General features: G+C 29.7%; 1 protein-coding gene across 2 annotated transcripts; it reads right to left on the bottom strand.

Annotated features, from left to right (window-relative positions):
- Positions 1–6,608: 6,608 nt before the first annotated feature.
- LOC107841861 (protein SPEAR3) lies at positions 6,609–10,645 on the bottom strand. 2 transcript variants are annotated; one of them, XM_016685706.2, is made up of 5 exons: positions 10,238–10,639; positions 9,562–9,660; positions 8,591–8,658; positions 7,999–8,083; positions 6,609–7,026 (listed from the first exon to the last, which is right to left on the bottom strand). In XM_016685706.2, exons 1-5 carry the CDS (start codon positions 10,463–10,465, stop codon positions 6,919–6,921), a joined length of 588 nt encoding a protein of 195 aa, XP_016541192.1. In that variant the 5' UTR covers positions 10,466–10,639; the 3' UTR covers positions 6,609–6,918. The 2 variants fall into 2 exon arrangements, with proteins under 2 accessions (XP_016541192.1, XP_047252503.1); XM_047396547.1 differs by lacking the exon at positions 9,562–9,660 and having other exon boundaries at positions 10,238–10,645.
- Positions 10,646–26,644: the final 15,999 nt, after the last annotated feature.

The raw sequence follows: 26,644 nt of genomic DNA, 5'->3' as shown, positions 1-26,644 counted from the left end.
TACAAGAATTTCACAATTATATATTAGGTTTAATTAATTAACTAATTAATTAATACGTGCAGGCCTTAATTAACATCATTTTTTTAATTAAGAGAACTATATATAAACATTTAGGCAATGAAACTATTTATGTTTATAAACTCTTCTACTTCGATGTATCTCATTGAGATGTCGATTTGTTGTTCGATAATACAAATATTGTTATAAAAACAAGACTTGAAAGCTTTTTCAGTGCATCCGTTTATCTTCTGTTCTAAGGTTTTACTATATACTTTCACTTTCGATCGTTATTCTCAAATTTTTGCATTTTTTGGGTTGTTGTTGTCTGATAGAGGTTAAGATCTATATCTTGAGTTAATTATTCGTCATTCATGTTCGGTATTTACACCAAACAGATCAATGCATGTCATGTGTCAATGTAAATCATAATATTTTATCGTATCGATATTTAATCATGATTAAGTGATGTAAATTTGATTTGTTTGGTTTAAACATTGAGTGAGAATAAATTTTTAATACATTGGCCTTTTGTTTTTCTATATGGTTTAGTTGTGTTTGAAAGACTTCTAAAATTTGTATTCTAAAACATATTTGTATATTTATTATAAATTGTTGTTTTATTTTATTAGAGTAAAATTAGAAATATAAAATTAAACTATTTTTTGGATAAAGAAGTGTACCACTTGTATAAATAGCATAAACATACACCTTAACTTATCATATTTACACAAATTTTCATCCTTACAAAGTAATTACAAAAATCCCAATTAATTATGTATCTTTGTTGGATGTATCAGAGAGCTAATTATGTATCTTGATAGACCCAAAATCAGAAAAATATATTTTCATTGGATAAATTATGTATCTCGACAAACCCAAAATTGAAAAAATACATCGGGAGCTAATCATGTATCTTTTCAAAGAAAAAAAAATGTATCTTCGTTGAATGTATCTTAATAGACCCAAAATTAAGATTTTTAGTAATTATATAAATATCGAGATTTTCTATAATTAAACTTCAAACTGTCAGAATTTATGTTGTTTTTCCAAAAGAAAATATGTCATATAAATTAGAACGGAGAAAGTAGTAATATCATGGCATTGTCATTTGAATTGGGCTACTAAAGCTTCCTTAAAAGTGGCCCAACTTGGAGGTTGAATTTGGAGGCCCAATTTAAAAGCCCACCGATAATACTAGTCATAAATCATAGTGTCAAAAAGATTAGGTGGGATTACAATCACGTGTTTCTAAGACTTTTTTTAAATCAAGAGAACAATTTGAGGTGGCAAATAGATGGGTTGCATTGAATTCGAACAGGTTAAATCAAGTTAAATAATTAAATGAGTCATAACTCAATTTATTTGAGATTTGTTTGGGTTAAATATGAATTGAGTCAAATAATAAAATCATAACTCAATTTGTCCAACACAATCCAACTTCTCTCTCTCAAGAGAGAACAATTTGAGGCAGCAAATAGACGAGTTGCGTTGAATTTGAACAGATTAAATCAAGTCAAATAAATAAACGAGTCATAACTCAATCTATTCAAAGTTTGTTTGGGTCAATATGAATTGAGTCAAATAATAGAATCATAACTCAATTTGTCCAACACGATCCTTCTGACTCTCTCTCAAGAGAACAATTTGAGCGACAAATAGACTAGTTGCGTTGAATTTGAACAGGTCAAATCGAGTCAAATAAATAAATGAGTCATAACTCAATCTATTCGAGAAGTTTGTTTGGTTCAATGTGAATTGAGTCAAATAATAGAATCATAACTCAATTTGTCCAAAACAATCCTTCTTACTCTCTCTCAAGAGAACAATTTGAGGCGGCAAATAGATGAGTTGCGTTGAATCTGAACAGATTAAATCAAGTCAAATAAATAAACGAGTCATAACTCAATCTATTCAAAGTTTGTTCGGGTCAATATGAATTGAGTCAAATAATAGAATCATAAATCAATTTGTCCAACACAATCCAACTTCTCTCTCTAACTTCAGTTTCAGATTTTACTGCCATAAGTTTCTGTTTTACCATTAATTTGACATTAGCATATTCAGCATAATTTTATAAGTAAGATCAAGAAAGGATTGTGTTTACACAATCTTATCCCTACCTTATGAATAGGGTAGGCGTTCAATGTTCAGTTCGGTATTTCAAAGTTCGAATTCGGTAATTTGGTAATCGGTATTTAAGAGTAGATACCACATACCATACTTTTAAACATCGATTTGATAATACGGCAATCGGTAAATTAAATTTTTATTCGGTATGGTATTTGGTAATACCAAATTAAAGTTGCCGAGATGCAAACTACGTTTAAACTTCAAAGAGTATATTTAATAGAAACCCTATTTAATATTCTTGTTTGTGTTTTTTTACGAATATATTACCAAGGTTCAAGAGATTCTTTGGGATTACTAATGCTAATGTCTAGACATATCGTGTGTGTGTGTGTATATATATATATATATATATATATAATAATCGTATTATACATATATATTTAAATAATTCGGTATTTACCGAAAATCAAATGGTATTAATATCTTGTACCAAATTCAATCTCAAATACCGAATTGTTGAAATCTTACACCCAAATACCATATCAAATACCTAATTACCGAATATCATTAATTACCAAAAAATTTTGGTTCGATTCAGTAATTTCATTTTTGATATTTTATGTTCAATCCTACTTATGAAGGTAGAGAATCTATTTCAGATGTATCATCGGCAAGTAGAGCATAACAAAATCAACATAAAAAGGAAATACAGTAATAAAGAAGTCATGTCGAAAATAATAGAAAAAATATTAAAGCCAATAACAAATAATACAATAACCGAAATAAAGAAAATAACATCTAATATTAAATTAAAGAATAAGATACTAGGAATATATATACAAATTTTACTATCATTAATGATATGCTTTTATAGCTTTGTCTTGGACAACATACGTATATATGAAGATTCCATGTAATCTTCTCTAAGTCAGCATTCATATATTTTAATATCTGACTATCTGTTATAAAAAAATTAATAAATAATTATAGTATATGGTTGTATATACAGCTCATGCAAATCTTATGAAATTGATTTTTTGATGCATGGTATCAAAACATTTAATATATAGTGGTTGGTAGTGGGATGGTTGGAAAAAAATTCGAGCGTCCTCGCTTTTAGAAATGAGCTCTGCAGTGTCCGAATCTGAATCAAAAAAGTTGCGCAATTGGAAAAACATTTAGATTGTATTTATGATAAATAGCTACAATTTCAAAAATTATGAAATATAGCTAAATTTAGGGTTTTAATTTGTAGCAAATACAGATTACACACGCACGCTAATACAGTATGCGCTGATACAACTATTTTATGTGTTTGATATGCGTTGTTACATCTGATACTCACATGTACGAATACTACTCTTTCATTGATACAACTGATATATATTCGCCTAATACAACACTTGGACCTGATATAAAAACTATAGCTACTTCTCGTAAATATACATTATAGCTACGTTTCATAATTACATTCTTAACAATAACCATTTATTATTTTTTTCTCGAATTTAATCAGACCTAATACGAATACAGAACACACCGAATAAAAACCAAAAAAAAAAAAAAATGAAATTGTGATTCTCAAATTGATAGATCTAAGAGGGCACAAATTAAGAAAAAAAATTATTTAAGGCATGGAAATGACAAGTGTTGACTAAAGTGGACATGTTACTATGCAAAGTTAATTAATTATGTACAACATGAAACTAACTTTAGCCAAATTATATATCACAATCAAAACTTACATTAATCAGCAAATTTAAGTGCCTGACAGACCATTAAGGATTATAAGATTTTACCATATGGTAAAATCAAGAATTATTAGTTGTTTAAGTAATTATTGAGTGTAATAGGATACATGAAATCTCATCCTTAACCTGAGATCTCGAGCTGAAGCTTTGCCGGATATGGAGTCGCTTATCCTCTGATGTGGAATTTTCAGATGCGAATTCAATATAGTCGATCCTCAATATAGATATCAGACATCAAATGAAAAAACAAAGATGGTATATGGAACTACTACGCATGCAATCAATTAGAGATTTCAGATTTTTTGTAGGTCATCATATATAACATGAATCTAAATTAATTAAATCAGTGAGTTCCGAACACCAAATAGATAAACTTAAACACAAATGTAATATCGAAATGGAATATAGAGCGGAGATGTGAAGAAATAAACCTTATGCGTAACTGGTCAACTCCAAAATCTTGCTCATGAGGTGAGAAAAGGAGACCGATGCCACGTCTCACAGCCAAGAATTGAGATGCGTTTGATTTTAAATTATTCGACGAAATGAATCTTAGCAAAAACTATAGCAAGTATGTCAAGATTTGAAGATGATATTACATTTACAGGAGAAGTGGAAATTATTAAAGGGTCCATATATATCATATGTAAAATAGTATTTCAACATTTTAAGATTGTCAATGAATTATTTTCCAAAAGCTAATTAAAGTATTTCATGAATTCAACTATATATATGATAACAAATAAGGTAGTACAATTTTTCTTTAAACTTATCTTTTCCAACAGTTACTATCATAGGATATATAATTAACCTCTTGACATTATTAACCTTATAATTGATGATATATTTTTGAATTATGACAATTTTCATACATTGTACCAAATCAAAGAACATCTTATAACACCAAAAAGGTCCATAAAGATACATACAAAAAATGAGGAAAATGAAAAAAAAAAATGTTTCCCTTTTACCTAATAGGAAGAATGTTGATTTTCTAACATAGCACCAAATTCTATCTAGCAACTTTAATTTTATGTTCCCCCTTTTCCTTCTTTTATAAAGTTGAACACTATTAACTAATAGTGATTATCATGATAGAATTATACTTAAATCATGAATCTAGATCGTGGATTATCATAGAAGATTAATATGCAGTCGAATATTGTCTCGCTTTAGTGTAAAATACGTTTGATGGTAGTTTGGTGTCCCATATCTATTTCTCATTTAATATTGTAGCATCAAAATTAGTGACGTAGTTTCTTGTCTCGCAATTTTTGTTACTATTGATTGGAGAATTTCTTTTGTTTTGGTTATCACATTATTTTGTTGGTATCATTTAATATCCTCGAGTATTTGTTTTGTCGTCCTTTCAGTATGTTCTTTAATATGCAGCTACATAAACGAAGTCTTTCAGAAATAACCTTTTTACCGTCATCGGCTGAACTTGAAACTTCATGTCCATGACTATTTTTTCTATGGCTATTTGTGAATTGTACCCATTCAAAAGAAATTGGGTGGATTTTTTTTTTTTAGACAATCATTTGAATAATCAAGCAGACATAAGGATTCTAGCTAGCTTAGAGCAAATAAAAATCTTAAATAAGAAAAGTAACACTCGACATCTATTAAACAAGTCGATGAAAAACTTGAACCAAAAAAGTAACACTCGACATCTATTAAACAAGCCAATGAAAATCTTGAACCAGAAAAGTAACACTCGACATCTATTAAACAAGTAGATGAAAATCTTGAACCAGAAAAGTAACACTCGACATCAGTAACACTCGACATCTATTAAACAAGCCAATGAAAATCTTGAACCAGAAAAGTAACACTCGACATCTATTAAACAAGTCGATGAAAATCTTGAACCAAAAAAGTAACACTCGACATCTATTAAACAAGCCAATGAAAATCTTGAACCAGAAAATAACACTCGACATCTATTAAACAAGCCAATGAAAATCTTGAACCAGAAAGTAACACTCGACATCTATTAAATAAGCCAATGAAAATCTTGAACCAGAAAAGTAACACTCGACATCTATTAAACAAGTCGATGAAAATCTTGAACCAGAAAAGTAACACTCGACATCAGTAACACTCGACATCTATTAAACAAGCCAATGAAAATCTTGAACCAGAAAAGTAACACTCGACATCTATTAAACAAGCCGATGAAAATCTTGAACCAGAAAAATAACATTCGACATCTATTAAACAAGCCAATGAAAATCTTGAACCAGAAAAGTAACACTCGACATTTATTAAATAAATCGATGAAAATCTTGAACCAGAAAGTAACACTCGACATCTATTAAATAAATCGATGAAAATCTTGAACTAGAAAGTAACACTCGACATCTATTAAACAAGCCGATGAAAATCTTGAACCAGAAAAGTAACACTCTACATCTATTAAACAAGCCGATGAAAATCTTGAACCAGAAAAGTAACACTCTACATCTATTAAACAAGCTGATGAAAATCTTGAACCAGAAAAGTAACACTCGACATCTATTAAATAAATCAATGAAAATCTTGAACCAGAAAAATAACACTCAACATCTATTAAACAAGCCGATGAATATCTTGAACCAGAAAAATAACACTCAACATCTATTAAACAAGCCGATGAAAATCTTGAACCAAAAAAGTAACACTCAACATCTATTATACAAACTGATGAAAATCTTGAACCAAAAAAGTAACACCCCACATCTATTAAATAGTGGCCACAAAAAAAAGACCATTTGTACAAATATACCATTTGTACAAATATCCCAATGAAAGATCACAATTCCCCTCCATTAAATGGAAAATATAGCACATCAATAGATAATATTTTTTTTCCAATTTTTTAAATAGGAATTCAATTCCCTTCAATTACACTTTTTGCTTTTTTTTTTTAATTATTTTTATTTCCTCCTAAAAAAGACTAGTGAATTTCAATAAGTTGCTCAAATTAATAAACCTGTGCAACATTTGCAAATTCCAAACCAAAGGGTGCTTTCTATTTTTTCCAAAAAAAAAGAAAGAAAAAAACTATTAGCTAAATATCATAACATATATTCAAATCCATAATAACAGTAGTAAATCAAAGTGAAAGTCTGAGCTCCAAATCTAACTCATTTGATTCAGAATTTTGACTATTTGAACCAATAGAGTCACTTCTATCTTTCTTTCTCCTCCTTTCCATTGAATCCTACAAAATAAAATAACCAAAAATAAAATAAAAAAATAATCACAATTAATTTTATTATTGCATTACATTAACCTACTTACAACATCAAGGGTTGTGTTGAGTTAAAAATAAGATTCTCAAATAACTACTTTTCAACCAATGTAATTGAAGTGTAACATATCATGGAATATCAAATTTCACAGGTGAAACTTCAGGATATTATCACGAAGGTTCTCTCAAAGGTTTATCTATGAAAGTATTTCAAAAAAACGTCATATTAGAACTTGGCGCATTGATAAGGAATTTTTGATGAAAAAGTTATCAAAAATGTTAGCGACAAACCAAATTTCTGATGGAATTCGTCAGAAATTAGCAATTTTCTGGTAATATACGTCTTAACTAGAGATATTGAGTTAATAACCCTCGAAATGTAAAAAATCATAATATGGGGGCACTTCTCCTTTTAATAAGCCTTATACAACATCTATCAAGATTAATCGACTTCAAAAAAATAATACCAGACATCGAATAAGCCTTACACAACATCCACTTAGATTAATCGACTACAAAAAAATAATACCAGACATCGAATAAGCCTTACACAACATCCACTTAGATTAATCGACTACAAAAAAATAATACCAGACACCAAATAAACCTTACACAACATCCATCCAGATTAATCGACTTCAAAAAAATAATACCATACATCGAATAAGCCTTACACAACATCTATCCAGATTAATCGACTTCAAAAAAATAATACCAGACACCGAATAAGTCTTACACAACATTCATCCAGATTAATCGACTCCAAGAAAATAACAATAACATACATTGAATAAGCCTTACACAACATTCATCCAGATTAATATATCAACTCCAGAAAAATAATACTAGACACCAAATGAAAAATCACAAAAAAAATATATATGAACTTGCAAATTATGTTACATAGAATTAATTTAAGAATAATGTAGCTAGAAAAAATACCTCTACTTGCATGTGATGGTGATGTCTAGTCATATTAGGTTGAGCATAAACTTGAGGGTCATACACTGTGCCAGGATGCCAAGTACTGAATTTAACCATAAAAGTAATTAATTAGAATCATTTGATATATCAACCAAGTACAATTTGACAACATTTTATAAAGATTATTAAATTGAGAGAGCAATAGTTAAAATTGTTCATTAATTTATTAATCTTTCCTAAGTTGTTCGAACTTTCTAAAAATATCATCGAGTGTGTGTCAAATTCTTCGAAACCTGTGCATATTCGAAGAATTCGATACGGGTGCGGCAACATATTTAGAAAGTCCGAGAAAGAAAATTCCTTTTGAAATGTCATCGAGGGCGTGTCAAATCCTTCGAAAGCGGTGCACATTCGGAAGATCCGACACGGGTGCGACAATATATTTGGAGAGTAAGAGCAAGAATATTCCTTTTGAAATATCATCGAGGGCGTGTCAAATCCTTCGAAAGCAGTGCACATTCGGAGGATCAACACAGGCCCGACAATATATTTGGAGAGTCCGAGTAAGAAAATTCTTTATGAAATGAGAAATAATAATATAATTTAGTACCTTAGTCTAGAATTAGGCTGAGAATCTCCATATCTGATATTTCCTCCTTCAATGCCACTCATTCCCATCTGAAATTGTTGGAAGTAAAATGAGAATTATTTTTTTTTTTTTAAAAAAGGCAAATTACAAGAAAATAAATATTCTTTATATTTCAATTTATACGAAAAAAATGTCACTTTTTATGTATAATATAACTCCTTAATTTCAACATTCATATGAAATTATAAGATTCAAAGAATATTCGGTACATTGTACACACAGGTCATAAGATTCAAAAATCTATCTTAATTTGTTAAACTTCATGTCAAATCAAACTACAATACACAAAATGAAACGTACGTCGTAGGGTGTATGAAACACCCCAAGTGCATAAATATCCTCCTAATACAAACTAGAACTGAATCGAAGGTCTATTGAAAACAACTTTTCTATCCCCACAACGATGCTGATCGATATGGTCCGCATATATACATTCTATCCTTGTTAGACCCTAGGCCACTCGTACGTAGGATTACACCTAGTATATTATTGTCGTTGTACACATATTAGAATTCTCTTTCACAATTTACTCATATAAAGATTTTAAAATTTGCTACAACACCAGTAATGCTCAATGATTTTATCTACTATATGCTCCAAAGACTTCCAAAAAAAAAAAAAAAAATAGAAACCTAAGAAACAAGCATGTATCTAGGGTTAATATGGATTATAACATAAGAACTCAGAAAGAATTTTGATATAACACCAACATATATATTTTTTATAAAATAAGTGTGAATTGAAGACAACCAAAAAAATAAAAATAACAAAAAATGATTTAGTCATCTCCACAAGAAGTACATAATGTCTTGGGACATCTTCCCATATTATTGGAATGATATTTAAAAAAAACAAACAAATAAATTAAAAAGTTTGTGATCCTAAAGGAAAATAGTTCATATATTTCAACAACATATATTTCAACAACATACCATAATGCCTTGGTGGTTTGGAAAACCATAAGTAGAAGAAGATGATGAGTGTGTAAAAGATGAAGATGATGAATATGCTGTTTGTAATCTCATATCCTCCTGTATATATACAAAAAAAAATAATAAAAGAAAAATCAATCAAAATCTTGAAAAAACCCTTTTACAGGTTAACAATCTAATTAAAGAAAAAATTTAGACGTTATGAATTCTGAATTTAAATAGTGATGAGTTATGTGTGTGTATATATAACTCCATCGAATACTACTTGTTTTTTACGCTTATATAAAGGTCAAACTTCAGACCACTAAGTTTTAATCGAACATATGAACCTATTATTAGATCCGAGCAAACCCCTTTTGACAATGAATTTTGAAATATATATCTAACATAACTCTAAATGATACTCATTTCTTATTGTACATATAATGTTTGAACTTTCGACCACTAAGTTTTAATTGAACAATATGAACTTATTGTAAGATCCACTACTAAAATTTTTGAAGAGATAAAGAAAATTTGACTTTATATAATCCTATTTTCTTACATATAAAGTTTCGAACTTCAGAACACTAAGTTTTAATTGAACATATGAACTTATTGTTAGATCAGCTACTACAATTTATTTATTTTTAAATAAAAAAGATAAACAAGAATAGTAGCAAATTAATTATATTACCTGTGAGAAATTGTTGACATAAGGAATATTATTATTGTGAAGATAATTAGCACCCATTTCACTATGCAATCTAATTTTTTCTAATTGAGCAACACCAAGTCCTCTTTGTGGTTGTTTATTTGGTTTTTCTGAATTATTTTTCTTGCTTTTTCTTGATGATCCTGATGATGATGATGTTGATGATCTTTCATTTCCCATGTTTAATTCACCAAAATAATTGCTCCCCATATTTCTAAAAAAAATACAAAAAAAAAAAAAAAATTGATTCAAGAAGATGAAGAAAGAAAGAAAGATTCAAGAATTGAGATGATTTTTGTACAAAAACTTTGTAGCATTATAAGGCTAAAACAATAGGTTAAAGAAAGAGAGAGAGAGAGGGGAGAGAGAGAGATCTTCAATAGGGATAGTATTTTTATATTTTTTATTTGAAAAAAAAAGATGACAATAATTGCATAGCTGGCAGAGATTTCATATAGATTTATGGAGATTGATTTGATTTATCCTTATATAATTGGATTTTATACCCTTTAATATTAATATTTTTTAATTTCCTATTTGGTGTTTAATATTTGCATTTGAGCTGATTAAATCTGAATTCGTCCAATGGTGTAGTCCATTTTTAATGGCGACACTCTCGATGTGGTGTTTTTTTCCAACGTCAGGATTCAAATTCAAAACCTATACTCTTTACTCTTTATTTAGGAGTTTTTCATTCGATGTCTGATATTCAGTGGCGGAGCCACCTTATCATAAGGGGGTCTTCGACGAAAAATTCTACTATTTATATATGGTTAAAATTATTTTTTATGTACATATAACTGATGTCGAACCCTCTTCGACTAGTTCGTATGCCTATTTTTTTCGATTTTGAACCCCTTTAATAAAATTTCTGACTCCGCCACTGCTGATATTTATATTGAAATCTGATTAATTTCTAATTCGTATATTGTAAGACTCATTTTTCGCAAACGACACTTAAAACAAGATTTTTTTTTAATTCTCATAGCTCAAACCCGAAACATTTTTTGTTAACTTCTATAATATTATTTTGCCCTCTATTATTTTTTTTTGTCTTAGTCAAGACTCAAGACTTGATAGTGATTGTCTCTCTGATGATAAACTCATTAATTTAATGCAATTATTCTAAATTATATAATTTCCCTTACGCGTTTCACTCCCACTCTTTTACTATTTGTAAATTCTTTTCGCAGTTCGATATTTATTTTAAAACCTTGGTTAATTCAGATTTATATTGTATCGTCTGATATTTCTACAATATTTTTGTTCGTTCTGAGAATTTTTTTTTATTGTTATAGTGACTAATTATTATACACCTATAGTAACATTTGACAAAAATAGCTATAAAAAAAAAAAGATAATTGTTTTAGAGAAATAATTTTACAAAACATACTGTTATTGTTATAGATAAAAAGTTGTCATAGCTAGAGAGGTAAAATATCACATGAAAATCCGTAAGAAAAAAAAATTGGTTTGTATAGTCTATATTTTAGGATTCGAACCTAAAATCTTTCGTCGAAAGTAAAAAAATATGATTCATCCCACCACATTTTTTGGCGGTGAAAAAATATGATTCATCCCACCACATTTTTTGGAGGTGTATAAATTCTTTTCATTTCTTTTTTACCTTTTCTTATCAGTTTCAAAAAAAATAAATTATTTAACTTTAAAAATAGTGGCAAAGTCAGAAATTTTAACATTAGATTTTTTTTAAAGAGATTTAAGTTAAATATTTATTGCTGATTTTTGTATTATAAGTTAACCTATTATGACAAATTAATTTAACCTTCTAGTTTGTGTTTTTTTTTCTCACATTAAACCCAACTTTCTAGTAGACACAATATTCTCCTAATAATAATTAAAAAAAATCCAAGTAGCGTGCTTCACACCCTAATAATTTTAATTATAATATTTTCATAATTATGTGTTGTGGATAAAACTTGGGGGGGAAATCTATAGGAATTTGGTTGGTAGATTATTAATTAGGTAAAGAAGAAATCAAGTTTATAATGTTAGTAATTTGTCAAATAATGATCTTGTCTGATTTAGTGATTCTCTCATTACTGAAAAAATAAAATTTCCTCCCATCTATGTAGATTTTCAAGTTATATTATATTTAATGCACTTGTTTATCCTGCCGAGGCAGTTAAGTGCACAAAATATTTTACGTTAATAGAATTGAGGAAAGAGGCATATCCTTATTGTAAATAATGTAACAACATTTTTTATAGTTGGAGGATTTATTGTAGAATAATGTTGAAATAATAAACATGAGCTGTGATGGAATTATTGAAATCACTTAATCAGAGTGTTTTGGATTTGAACTTCTGAGAATGGTAAATATATTCTGAAATATGTGTATTTCGATATAATCAAGTCACAATACGAATATCGTACATTAGATAAAAAAAAAAAAAGTGCTAAATAAGTTAAGGAGATATTATTACTCATATAATAAAAGAAAATAAATAAATAAATAAATAAGAAATTATACTCAATTGGAAAATACTTACCTAAATCCAATAGTCGAGTGTGATAAAATATACAACGTATCCAAATATACTGACCAACTAATTAATCCAAATTCACAGTATGTACGTAAGGCCATTTATCCGGTAAGTGATTCTTATCAAGCGTTTCTCCATATAATCTCAGGGCCCGGTATGGATCCGATCTTATCTCACCACACTTCTTAATGGTAATAAAACAAGTTGATACATATATAAGTTAGATTCATATCGTTTACTCATACATATAGTATATAAATATTGGATGCGAATAATTTTTTTTTGAAATATATATATAGTATATAAACATCGAATGCGAATAAAATTTTTTCGAGAGCTAGAAAGGTAGGGGGAGTTGGCATGCAAAACCATATCAAATTGAGCTGTTACACGCTATAATTTGTGGGTCATATATTATAATTTATTTATTTATTTATTGGAAAAAGAGAGAATAATCATATTTGTTAAACACACATGTGAACTCAAGCAATTCCAAGAAAACAAACCATCAATTCTTTAAAATGATTATGTCATTATTTTTGAAGTGGAGTTTCGAAGTAACTGGTAAAGTTGTCGACATGTGATTCGAAGATCACAGGTTTAAGTTGCGAAATGGTCTCTTACAGAAATGTGGGGTAAGACTGCGTACAATAAATTCTTATGATTTGGTTATTTCTCGAACTCTGTACATAGAGAAAATTTTAGTGCATCGAACTGTGTTGATAATGTCATTATTTTCACCTTTTTACTATTTAATTTAATTTTATATTTAGATGGTGGTATTTAGGTCGTGATCGAATGATTGAGATCAAATTTGAATCCATAAAAATAAAAGAAATCTTATTAGGAACGCAACCCCAAAATTAGACCATGCAATATAATGCATGTTGATGAAGCAACTTGAAATTAAGTCAGGCCCAATATGAGAATTGACCATCAGGTTAAAGTAAAATTAAAAATGGAAAAAAAAAAAAAATTAGTCCATTTATTTCTTTATTTTCCTATTCGACTACTTTGAACTAGCAATTTTACTATATTATTCCTTTTTTTTTTTTATTGAGTTTGAATAATCAATGTTAGATAATATAATTAAGACATTAGTGTGTGATTATATATATGTGTGCACATACTGAAGTCAATTAGGCATAATATTTCCATTTTCATTTTAAGTTTTAATAGTCAAACTTCAATCCCAATGTATAAATATAAAATTATAGGGTCTTCTATCACTCATTTTCAAATAAGTATAAGGTTCTTGCATCCATCATATATACTACATAAAAAAATTTAAATCCTTAGTTATTAAAAAATCAGTTTGTATATTATTAAAAGGTTAATTAATCCTTAAATATGTGAGTTTTTTACATTCAAAAAGTTCGATGACCTGTATTCACATTTAGCTCAATTAAATTGAAATTAACGCAAAATTCATTTCTAAAAATGACGTTTTAGATAGAATTTTTAAAATTTTTAACTTAGGGTCGAACTGACCACTAATCCAAGAAAGATACTAGCTATTACTATATTAAAGCTCAAAGATTATGTCCAATCAAGATGATAATCTTTTGTTTATGCTAGAAGCATAAATTCCCTAATATCAAGATAAAATATTATTTATTACTTAAGTTTTTAAATGATTTTAATTTAATTATTTTCATTGGATTGACCAGAAGACATGGATTGCCTAGGGCTACTTAACTGCCTAATTGTAATATAATACATATTTTTTAAAAAAAAATACATCATGTGATGCTTATATAAGTGGAGAAACTAATTTAATTTACTCCACTTTTATTTCTAATTAATATTAATATTATAAAGATATACTTCATGCTAGCCAAATGATTTCTGATAATTATTTAATTTCAGGCCAAATAAATGAGATGATTTTTTTTTTTTTGGTTAAAGATGATATTTTTTTACTAACTAGAAATAAGTTTTAGTCTTGTTACAGAAGACTTCTAGTATTATTAGTATAGTATTATTGCATCTAATTTAACCTTTTTGCTTTTATTTTTATTTGGTGTGTTGATATGAGTTAAGTTTTAAAAAAATAACCTGGGTTGTGGTGCAGTAGATGGGGCTGCTCTATCCTTAATCAGAGGTCGAGGGTTCGACCCTGGGTATGGAGAAAACTCTGTTGGGAGCATTGTCACCTTAATGGCCCTGCAATGCGTGATTCGAATTAGTCGGGGCTCCAATGCGAGCACCGGACACCGAATGGGAAACTAAAAAAAAAAAGTTAAAACAAAATAATGAGAATTTATACAACCGATCCTAATTTGTTTGGGATTCATACGACATTACTTTTGTTATTATTAGGGAAAATGTTCTATTTCCACATTGAACTATACGCGAAAAGGCTGAGACACACCCGAACTTTAGGAGGGTCTTATTATCCCTGAACTAATTAAAACTGTATTTTTGACAACCTTAGTGTCTACGTGGTACACACGTTTGCCAACGTGGACCCTTCAGTGTGTTGTGCCACGTACGTGCCACGTAGGCACTAAAATTGTCAAAAATATAATTTTAATTAGTCCAGGGGTAATAGGACCCTCTTAAAGTTCGGATATGTCTCAGCCTTTTCGAGTATAGTTCAAGGTGGAAATAGAGTTAGTTATCTCTCATTATTAATGTAAATATTAGCCCATATGTTATTGGGCCTTTAGTTTATGGACCTTTAGGTTATTGGCTATGTATATATAGCCTACTCTTGTTTTAGTTAGTTTTATGCTTTTCAGATTATATTGTAAACCTTAGCCTTTCTTCCCTTCAATAAAGTTCTATTAACAGTAAAATAGTAACCTGAAAAATATGACGAATAACATGTTTGAAACAAATCAAATTACACTGGTAATTTACAATTCAAATTACACCGATAATAACATGCCAAAATAATTACATTTGCTAGTCAAGTATATATTAATTTATATAAAAATAGGTATATATGTATGTATGTGTGTATTTACTGACTATTATTTTGATAGACGGCTATACAATGCTGAAGTTTTCCCATATTTTTATCCCTAGAAATTGTAGGCAGAAAGGAAATTCATGTTGCTTCAATAAAGAATGCCCCTTTTTAAAAAAAAAATAAAAAAATTCCTTTTTCTTTTTGGCCTCCAAAATCACAATAAAATAGTTACTAAAAAGTATAATGTAAAAAAGTAGATATAGCTTAGACATGTAGAGCCCAAACTTTGTATCATAAAGTGTAATTAATACTTTAATAGCATTAGAGAATCACCTTTGTTTCATTCATAATCATAATTAAAAAAATATGGTTATGCAAAAAAGCCTAATCTTTTTTCTAGGGTAAAACATAATAATTATAATAAAGGATCAATAAGTACAATAATAACTATAAACAAATAAATAAAGCAATCTTAAGAGGAAACAAAGGGATTATGTTGATTAGGTGGTGTGATTTGATGTAGTTGTTAGTAGTAATGATTTGATTTTATAGCAAATAAAAAATATTAGGAATATAACACTTTTGGTCCATCGATTACTGATAAATTCTGATTTTGATTCTTATGATATCGGATCGAACATACTAAACATTTAATTAATTGAATTGTACACTTTTAATCTTTTTACTTGTTAGTATTCACAAATTTACCGTGATTATTAACTGTTCTACAACTTAATTACTCAATATGTTACGTTAATTTACATTGATACTCCATATTTGACGGTAAGAAAGTTTAACAAATAGTCAAAAAGAATTATATTTAACATAAAGAGACACATACAATTTAATTAATTAAAAATTAAATACGAAAATATGCTGGCATTATCTTATTCTTTAATTTAATTACAACAATAACATATATACCCAGTGAAATTCCACACATGGAATCTGAAAATGACAACAGAGCATACACGGACCTCTTACCTCCTATTCCGTTGAGATATAATTCTTCAATGTTATTACTATTAGTATTTCTTTGCTTTAGTCCTTCTACTATTTATATCATCGGTATTTTTTACTTTTTATTATTTTCATCATAGTTTTCCACTCTTGCGCATTCCTTTCGAAATTGTTCTGTAAAACAATTTTCTTAAACTGAGCGTCTATCAAATATTTTCTCTATCCCAGAAAAATATGTTATTATTATAAGGTTAATATGTGAATCATATTATTATAAAGACCAAAAGCAAATCTTGTCAATAATGTAGGGACTAAAAAGACTAACATCTTAAAATATTAATTAAGAAGAAAATTAAATTTAAAAAAAAAATGTTGGAAGAATATCTACTGTAGATTTGTGGGCACATGCAAAACTACAGTATATATTACTCTACATGATTTGTTAAACAAAATCCCTTGGAAAGAGAAAAAATATATTTTAAATATTTTAAAAGAGAATAACCCAACACTTCCATATCAATCCAACTAGACATCATATCAACCATAATCTAATAAAATAATAATGAAATTCTAGTTAATAATAATAATAATGTTATTAAACTAATCAAACTCTCAAATAAAAAAAATTGAGGGTCATTGTGTTTCTTCATGTCTAGGGATTATACATTTTTATGTAACTAAATATGTTGTGTTCCCGCTTTATAGTAAATTAAGACTATAACATATAAAGAATAAAATTTATTATGTTGTGTTTCCACTTTCATAGTAAATTAAGATTAGAACTAAAATAAAATTACTATTGGAAGAAATAATTCGACTTCAAAAATTTGTTCATGCAATAATTAATAATGCCATACAAAGAGATTGATAAATGCAAGATAATGATGTGTATAATAGACACTCGTAATCAGTGGGGAAGCCACCTTTCAGCCGGGGGGTTTCAGGGGGTTCATTCGATCCCCTTTGACGAAAAATTATATTATTTATATACTATTTTAATAATGGTTAAAAATATTTTTTTATGTATGTATAATCAGTGGCGGAGCCAAGATGTTCATTAAGGGGGTTCGAAAGTCCACACACAAACTAGCCGAAGGGGGTTCAACATATATTATCTATACATAAAAAATAATTTTAACCGTGTATAAATAGTGTAATTTTTCGTCGAAGGAGTTTCGGATGAACCCCGTGGATATATGCTAGATCCGCCACTGTGTATAGTAGATGTTGAACCCCCTTCGGCTAGTTCGTATGTTTACTTCTAAACTTCCTCAATGAAAATTCTGGCTCCGACACTGCTCGTAACCTGATTTTTTCCCGAACCTCATATATAGTAGGAGCTTTAATACACCAAACTGCTTTATTTTTTATTTTTTAAAATTTAAAAGTGTTCCTTCATGCCTAGTAACTAATTCCTCTTTTTTAATGGACTAATTATTTAGTGTTGTTGAGGTCCACTTTGTTTCCTTTGTCCATTGTAATATGTTATAATTAATTGTTAAAAATGTTAAACTTAGTGCGTGATTAATTTATTAGTTAAACACAATGCTATTATGTTAATATAAAAATATAATTTAGGTCTTGTTCAATGAACTAATCAAGAGTGGTTATAAGTGAAAAATAAAGTTCAATTGCACTATAAGATAGACCATTAGTGATTGGGACTTGATGTTGTCTAGCTGAAAAAAGCAAATAAATAAATATAAAAAGTCGGTGCACTAAAACTTTCGTTATCAGTGGCGGACCCTGGATTTAGGGATTGTGGGTGCTCGTGAGGTTCGAACACACATATTGACGCTCAAAGTTTTAACGTTTCGCCTGAAAATCAAAGTGCTCAGTTATCTTTTTGTTTTTTTGGGCATGCTTTTTTTAAGCTCATATCAGTTTTTATACTTTTTAATACAATTATACCTAGTCTGAATCGAATTTAACAGATGTCGAAGCATAAAAAAATGCATATAGGTTCCCCCTTGCCCATTATGTATGGGGTCTGGGGAAGGATCGGACCACAAAGTTCTATTGTACGGTGAGTGTCTCACATTACGTTTCTGGAAGGAGCTATTTTCACGCTTGAATCTGTGACCTGTTGATCAGATGACATCAACTTTCAATTACGTTAAGGCTTCCCTTCAAGCAGAAAAAAGCAAAAAATATAGAAAGAAATAAATTATATTAAAAGCTCTTCTTCTATTTTTCTTACTAAAAAAAAATTCTACATATGGCCCGTAGGGTGTGTTTGGTATGACGGAAAATATTTTCCAAGAAAATACGTCAGTTTTTTATTTTTTTCTTATTTAAGTTAATAAAACTATTTATATAATTTAGATAAATACAATGAGGTGAGATAGGGGTGTCATGTGTGGGGCGGTCTATTGGGGTTGGAGTGAAGATGACGTGTGTTGAAGAGTATGAGGTCACAATCATAAACGTGGAATTTAATTTTTCTTTTTCATTAGAAAAGTCATTTTTCTCGTATCAGAAAAAAAAATATTTTCCAAAAATCTTGATCAATCAAACATGAAAAATTGAAAAGCATTTTCTAAAAGATATTTTCCTCCATACGGAGCGCAACCATAACTAGAAGTTTAACTTATCCCTTCATATGAAAAATCTTTTTCGCTCCGCTTCGCCTTATATCCCATTCTAGGGGTATTTTAGTGATATGTCCTATAATAGCTGGACGATTATATTTGGTCAAATAATTAGCAATAAATTCCTATGTCTCTTTCATTGCGGTATTAATTCTTCATTCAAATTGAATATAATTCCAACAAATAAAATAAAAAATTATATTCTTGAGAAGTCTACTTCCCTTTGAATGATAAATTCCTCAACTATTATCTTCCTTCCAACCCATAAAAGGTTTACTTGTCTATATATTGTTATATTTGATCTTTTGATATCGAGATTTATGTAGATGGAATAATTTAAAAAGTTTAAGATTAAAAGAAAATTAAAAATTATTTTTTAAAAGTATTTTAGAAAAGATCGATTAGGAGAAGAAAGTATCTATTTTGAAATTAATTGTTGAAATATTTAAGAGCCAAGCAACATAAATCCTGACAGTTTGGAGATTAATTATAGAAAATTTCAACATTTGCATAATTACTGAAATCCTGATTTTGGATCTGTGAAGATACATAATTAGGTCTCAATATATTTTTTTGATTTTAGGTCTGTCAAGATACATATTTAGCTCCCGATACATTCAGTGAAGATACATAATTTAAGCATTTTATAATTACTTTGCAAGAGTAGAAATTTATGTAAATAAAATAAGTTAAGATTATGTTTATATTTCTTTTTTTTCATATTTAAATCAAATTTTATTGACCACAAAAAAGAAAAGAAAAGAAACATAATTCTCCATAAATAAAATTATAGAGTATACTAATTTGTTTATTTCCCAAACACATCACCCCACGCCCACCACAATTGACATGAATATATACAGATGGCTATATCCACAAGATTTGCATGCAAATAAATGTATAATTAATATTTTTGTATAATATAAAGTCATATAATTGAATTCATTGATAGGACTTATAATTTTGTGGAATCACGTGGGAGTACATATTTTTTTGATTTTCCACCTTACGTGTGTGATATTCGTATTAAAATTCAAATAATTATCAAATTGAAATTTTTTTTTGTATGATTACAATTTTGTCTCTAATTACGAAATTAAATGCAGGGAAATACATCATATATATGCACGTAATAATAATAATGAAATATGTTATATTTGCGCATATAAATAAATTAGATTTGCGCGTGTATAATATCTCTATGACGGAATATATTATGCCAACAGACGTAATAATAGTGAAGTACATAAAATTTTATGCTTAATAAGTGTATTTGAACGTATATAATATCTCTGTTTAACTGCATATGTTTGAATAATAAGTGTATTCGTGTGTATCGCTATAAAACCCATCATCATATGTATATTTTTTAATTTTCTTAAAAATATTCCTATTTCACATTAATATAGAGCTTTAATTTGTTGTGTTATGTAATTTTTTTCATTAAATTTGCGTTGAGTATGGCCCAATATTTAAGACGAAAGTACTTTTCAGCACGACTTTTTTCACACTTAAAAAATAAATTTGAAATTTATAATTAAGAGTGTGAAAGTCTTATTACATCAAATCCATTACAGCCTAATCTTGATGTTCATGTGGAAGCATATATTATAATATTTTGGATATTAATAATTTAATGCATTATTGATTCTAATTAAAGTCTTTAGAGATTCCTAGATCTCTTTTGTTAGAATTGCTTGCATTAATTATTTACTTAGTAGCCATAGAATCAAAGATTAATATTTCATTTGCATTGACCAAAAATAAATAAATAAATAAACCAATAAAATTAAAATGTTTCAATTAAAGTCCAAATAGAAACTATATATATGTATTCTTGTTTCATAAATAACTGAAAATAGAATCTTGGAAACCACAAAGAAAGTCCTAATCTACGTGTTAAAGATGCTAAATTATATCTTTAAAAAAAAAAAGTATATTGTAAAACATTTTCAAAAATAAAGAAATGAAGATCGTGTGTTTATAAAAAAAATATCTTATTCTTTATTTAGTTGGTAATTGAAATTCTTTTTTTTTTTATTGACAAAATTAATGTTCCTATATAATACTAGTAATATTAACAAATTTGAGAATTTCTTATTATAACTTTAATTTTTAGTAGGAAAGAATAATTCGATTTCGAATTTTGAGTTTAAAAAAATAGAAACACTACGTCTAAAATAAGTTTCTCATAACATCATAAACCTCAGTGTGTATTCTCCATTTTTAAGTGAAAACTAAAAAAATCTATTATGGTATTATTTTGATTATAAATTTTATTTAGCATGAATTAAAAGAAACTAGAAAAAAAGATTGAAATTAGCAAGGAATTTCGTCGCTAATTCTTCACCAACTTTTTCATTAGCTAACAAAAAGTAATCGGTAATTTATAGCGATAAATTTTATTGTTTAGCTACAGAATTTACTTGTCGCTAAGTCGTGAATTAACAGTTTTAATTTCCTATTCCAAATTTGAATTATGCTTAAAGATTTATCACTACCAACCTGGGTTGTGGTGCAGTGGATGGGGTTGTTCCACTTTAACCAGAGGTCGAGGGTTCGACCCTGGGTATAGAGAAAATTCTGTTGGGTGCGCTGCCACTTTAATGGGTCCTGCAACGCGCGATCCGGATTAGTCGGAGCTTCAATACGGACACCGGACACCGAATGGGAAACCCAAAAAAAAAAAGGAAGGATTTTTCCATACCCAAGACTCGAACCCAAGATCGTTGGTTAAGGAAGGAACAACCCCAGCCACTGGACCACATCTGTCGGAGGTGATTAAGAAAGATTCATGAACACATGGAGTGACTCAAACCAACTAGGTCTAGGTCTATTTTTATGGAACATGTGGGATATATTTACTATAGTTTTAACTAAAATGGAATCAATGAACTAAATAGGAAACTTCCTTCTACTAACTTTTTATTATTTTTTTTAGAATGGTGTTTGTGAACTATAGTGTAACACTTGTTGAGGGACATATTGTTTGTTTTTTCCAACATGATATATTTCATGTACTTAAAAAGCTTTTGAATAATATGAAACATTTGTTGTAGGTTTAATTTGCTTTTACAAGTTGTATTTGTAATATTAGCCAACTTGCTTTGTGAAAACTCAGCATTCATGCAACTCATCGAGTGTCTGTTACGAGTTCACGTGAATTCAATAGTTTTTATTTGAAAAAATTCACTATTTTTGTCGTTCGATTTTGTGACAAAGTTCGACCAAAAACTGATATCAGAGTGGAGGTTGGTATTATTTTGATCAGTATCAGACCGACCTTCGAAGGTCTATTTATACTTTCTCGAATTTTGATGCTAAAAAAATCGACCTCCAGAGATCGGCTTTGTTAAAAAGGTGTTGAAAAATAGTTAGAATTTGCCAAATTACATTGATTATATTAACAAGAAAATACACTTTGAATAAATACAACTAAGGGAGACAAAATTCATCACAAAATATGACTAATATACTGTTTAAATCGATCCATGAGAAAATTTATTAAAATATTTTTTAAAAAACATTTTTGTTGTGCTCGATATGTTTTAGATAACCTTAATTTTTAAAAAATAATTCTATTGTATACTTGAAAAGCTATAAAAGAAAAAACAAAGAAATGAAAATTTAGTAAGAATTGGACGTGTCGGGTTATGATGCATTTAAACTCATTTTAAATCATTTCCTTTTAACCCAAGTAATTTTTTAAACAAATCAATAATTCGCCTATTTATTAACTCATTCGGTTTTAACTAGCTAAAATCCAACCCAACCACCCATTTGACAACCTATATACAACTCAAATTCAATAATAAGGCAAACAAAAGCAAATGAATTTGTACAAACAACATAAATCTCGACAGTTTCGAGCTTAATTATAAAAAATCTCAATATTTATTAATTATTGAAAATTTCAATTTTGGGTTGTCAAGATACAAAATTATCTCCCGATACATTCAGCGAAAATACATTTTTTTCTTTGTAAAGATACATAATTAGCTCCCGATATTTTTTTTTCTAATTTTGGGTCTATTGAGATACAAAATACATCATATGAAAATATATTTTTCCTTTATAAAAATACACAATTAGCTTTTCATACATTTTTTTTGATTTTGGGTCTGTTGAGGTACATAATTAGCTCCCGATATATCCAACGAATATACATAATTAGTTTGAATTTTTGTAATTACTCTGTAGGGGTGAAAATGTATGTAAATATGATAAGTTAAGATGTATGTTTATGTTTTTTAGAATTAATTTTAGTGGATTGAGTTGTGTGATATAAAACTTGAGAGTATTGGGCTTCTTTAGTGGGCTAAAGATATGGATTTTATTGGGCCTTAATTGAGTTGGACTGCTAGAAGCTCACCAACCACCAAGGAAATTACATCTCATGACCTTGAAAATAGGCGATCTTTTAACTTTTGACACCCGCTTGCCACATGGCCAAATCTTCAAGGGTGTGTTCGATATAAAGGAAAATATTTTTAACGAAAAATACTTTTTCAAAAAATAAATAATTTTTTTTACTTATTTTCTTGTGTTCATGCAGTAAAAAAATATTAGTAGTATATAACTAGACAAATGTTATAAGAGGTGGGCTTGGGGCTATGAGAGGGAGGTAAAAATGAGGTGTGTTGGAAGATGAAAAGAATATACTCCGTGAAATTAATCGAGGCGTGCACAAACTGATACGAGTGCGATCACGTAGATGGGCTCTTGTGGGTGTATATTGAAGTCGTCCAAGTGTGTGTGCAAGAGAAGTGTAATTAAGGGCCTAAATACACACCAAAAACAGCCCACTACAAACACTTAAGGGGCAGTCCATTCTTGAAGGGTCATTTTGGACATTTTACATTCTATCTTTTAATACACTATAAATAGAACCTCTTAGGGTTTTAGTCTAAGTTTTTTGATGAATATGAATATTGTATAACATAGAAAGACAAAGTCCTCTTTCCTTGAGGCAAATCTGAAACTTGGAATTAGGTAACAACAAAAAAGTGGAATCACTTTTGTTGTTTGTTTGCTTGGAAACTTAGGTCTTGAGGTTCATGAGTCCCTCTTGGTCCGAGTAAGAACTTGATGTTGCTATTCATTTGTCTTAGGGTCCTTTCTCATTGTTAGGGTTCTTAGATTTGTGAATATTGTATGTCAAGTTACTATCCTTTTTGTATCTTATTATTGCGGAATCCAAATCTGGTTGTTTTGTTGTCATCTTGTTCATCACGTTTTTGTAGCTGTTTGGGTGTTAAAATATACTCTTGTATCTTGTATTCTTGTTGTATTTGTTGAATCCAAGAGTTGGTCTCCAATAGGTCCTCGGATCTTGTGATTTGTGGACTGTTTGGAGTGTGTTTTGTGTTCCTCTTGTTTTTCTTGTATCATTTGGTATCAAAGCAAGGTTTGATTTTGTTCCAACAAAATCAATCTTGGGATTGTTATCTTGAAAAAAAAAGTTACTGTTCACGTTTTTAGGGTCTTTTAAAAAACTTGATTTTTGTGTGTTTCTAGTGTTAGATCTTGTTTCCTAACACTATTAGAGTATAGAAATTAAAAATTCCAACAAAAAAAAGTGTCAAAATCGAAAATCCCCCAAAAATATACTAAACCCGTTTTTGACCCTAGGTCAAATTTTGAACTTTTGATTTTGCGTTTTTCTTGTGTTTTTAGTGTTAGATTTGTGTTCTCTAACACTATAGGAGTATAGGGTTAGAATTTGAGCTAAATTGGAGGTTATTTGAGCCATCCACCAATGTTAAGCTTGAGTTTGAAGAAACTTGAAGGTGGGATCTCATTGTGGGAGGTTGTTTTGAAATAACGTGTGTTTTGTGTTGTAGGTTTTGCATTGTGTTGTTGTGTGTGACGTTGCGGACTGATTTGGTATCTTGATTGGACCGTAACTTGAAGGGTTATTTTCAATACCACCACAATAGAACCCGAGGCTTCAAATGCTCAAACAATGGATAATAATGCCGTCAATCTCATTTTGGCTCGCCTTGAAACTAGTCCCGAGATGTGGCTAGGTTGAATGTGGGTCTTGAGAAATTAGATACGGATGTGGCTTCAATGAGTGGGAGATTAGAACCTGTGGAAAGCCAAAAGAGTCGACTTTCTACCCCTCAAAATATTTCCCCAACTAATACTCCCGAGACCTTGCACCAAATGCAATATACACCAATTGTCATAAATCAAACCAATCTTTACTCCCGAAGCCGAGAACAAGATAGACCAAGCCATTCTCCACTCCATCAAGTCCAACAAGAAGGTCTTGGAACCCAAATACCATCACCAAACCTGAACCCTTCCATCCAAATTTCACTTGACCAAAGACCTCACTATCCAAATCCAATCCCGCCACTACAAGCTCCACTTAACCCAAATAGACCCATCCATGTTGAGGGCTATGGTAGGGAAGGACAACATGATGGTTATGGGTCGTATGATGATGTTTACTTGAGGGAAGAAAGAATGAGGCATAGACATAGAGATTTAGGTCGAGAGGTGAGAGATGGCCACCCAAACCGAGATGTAGGTCTCAATTCCATCAAAGTGGCCTTCCCGTTTTCAAAGGTGAGAGTGATCCCGAAGCCTACCTTGCATGGGAGTCATTTTGTGACAAGATCTTCCAACTTAATGATCTCAATGAAGAAAAAAAAAAGTTGTTATGCTATAGCTCACTTCGAAGGGTATGCTAATACATGGTGGGAGTATGTTAAACCGTTTGGGAATGAGATGATTGGGGGACAACCTCCTCCTTGGTTTCGATTGAAGAACCTTATGCGACAAAGGTCCTTGCTAAATTGTACAATTTGAGGCAAGGGAGCAAGAGTGTCATGGCTTACTACGATGAATTTCAACAATTGATGTTGAAACTTGACCACCGAGGCGAGCAAGTAAGTCATGACATTGTGCGCTTCAAGGTTGGGTTAAACAACAATATCTCCACTCGCATGACGCTTCACAAATTTGACACCATAGATGACATCTTCTATGCGGCTTTAGAGGTTGAGAAGGAGCTCAAAGATAACTCATTCATGGCTACCCAACCCGAGGACACCAAGGTTGTCCAAAAATATCCTCCAAGGTATGAAGGTAAATTGAATTATACTTCCAATCCCAAGGGATTTCAATGCTTCAAATTCTAAGGGTGGGGGCACAAGGCTAGTGAGTGCTCAAACCGGAGGAACGTGATCCTAAGGGAGGGAAAATTGTACTATCATGGGGAAGAAGTAGTAATTGAATCGGCTAAGGTTGATGGAAAGCCTCAAGATGGAGAGTAAAAAGAGGTTAAAATGCAAGGCGAGAAAGATGTAGAAGATGTGTGGCCGTGTGAAGAAGATTGTGAAGTGCCTTTGTAAAAGAGGTGAGGTTATGAATTTGTGGGCAAATTCCTTTCAAGATGGAGAGG

The sequence above is a fragment of the Capsicum annuum genome, chromosome 9 (genome assembly GCF_002878395.1).
Source record: "Capsicum annuum cultivar UCD-10X-F1 chromosome 9, UCD10Xv1.1, whole genome shotgun sequence".
NCBI lineage: Eukaryota > Viridiplantae > Streptophyta > Magnoliopsida > Solanales > Solanaceae > Capsicum > Capsicum annuum.
Note: the sequence above shows the minus strand (reverse complement) of the source record. Positions and strands in the feature narration are given on the sequence as shown.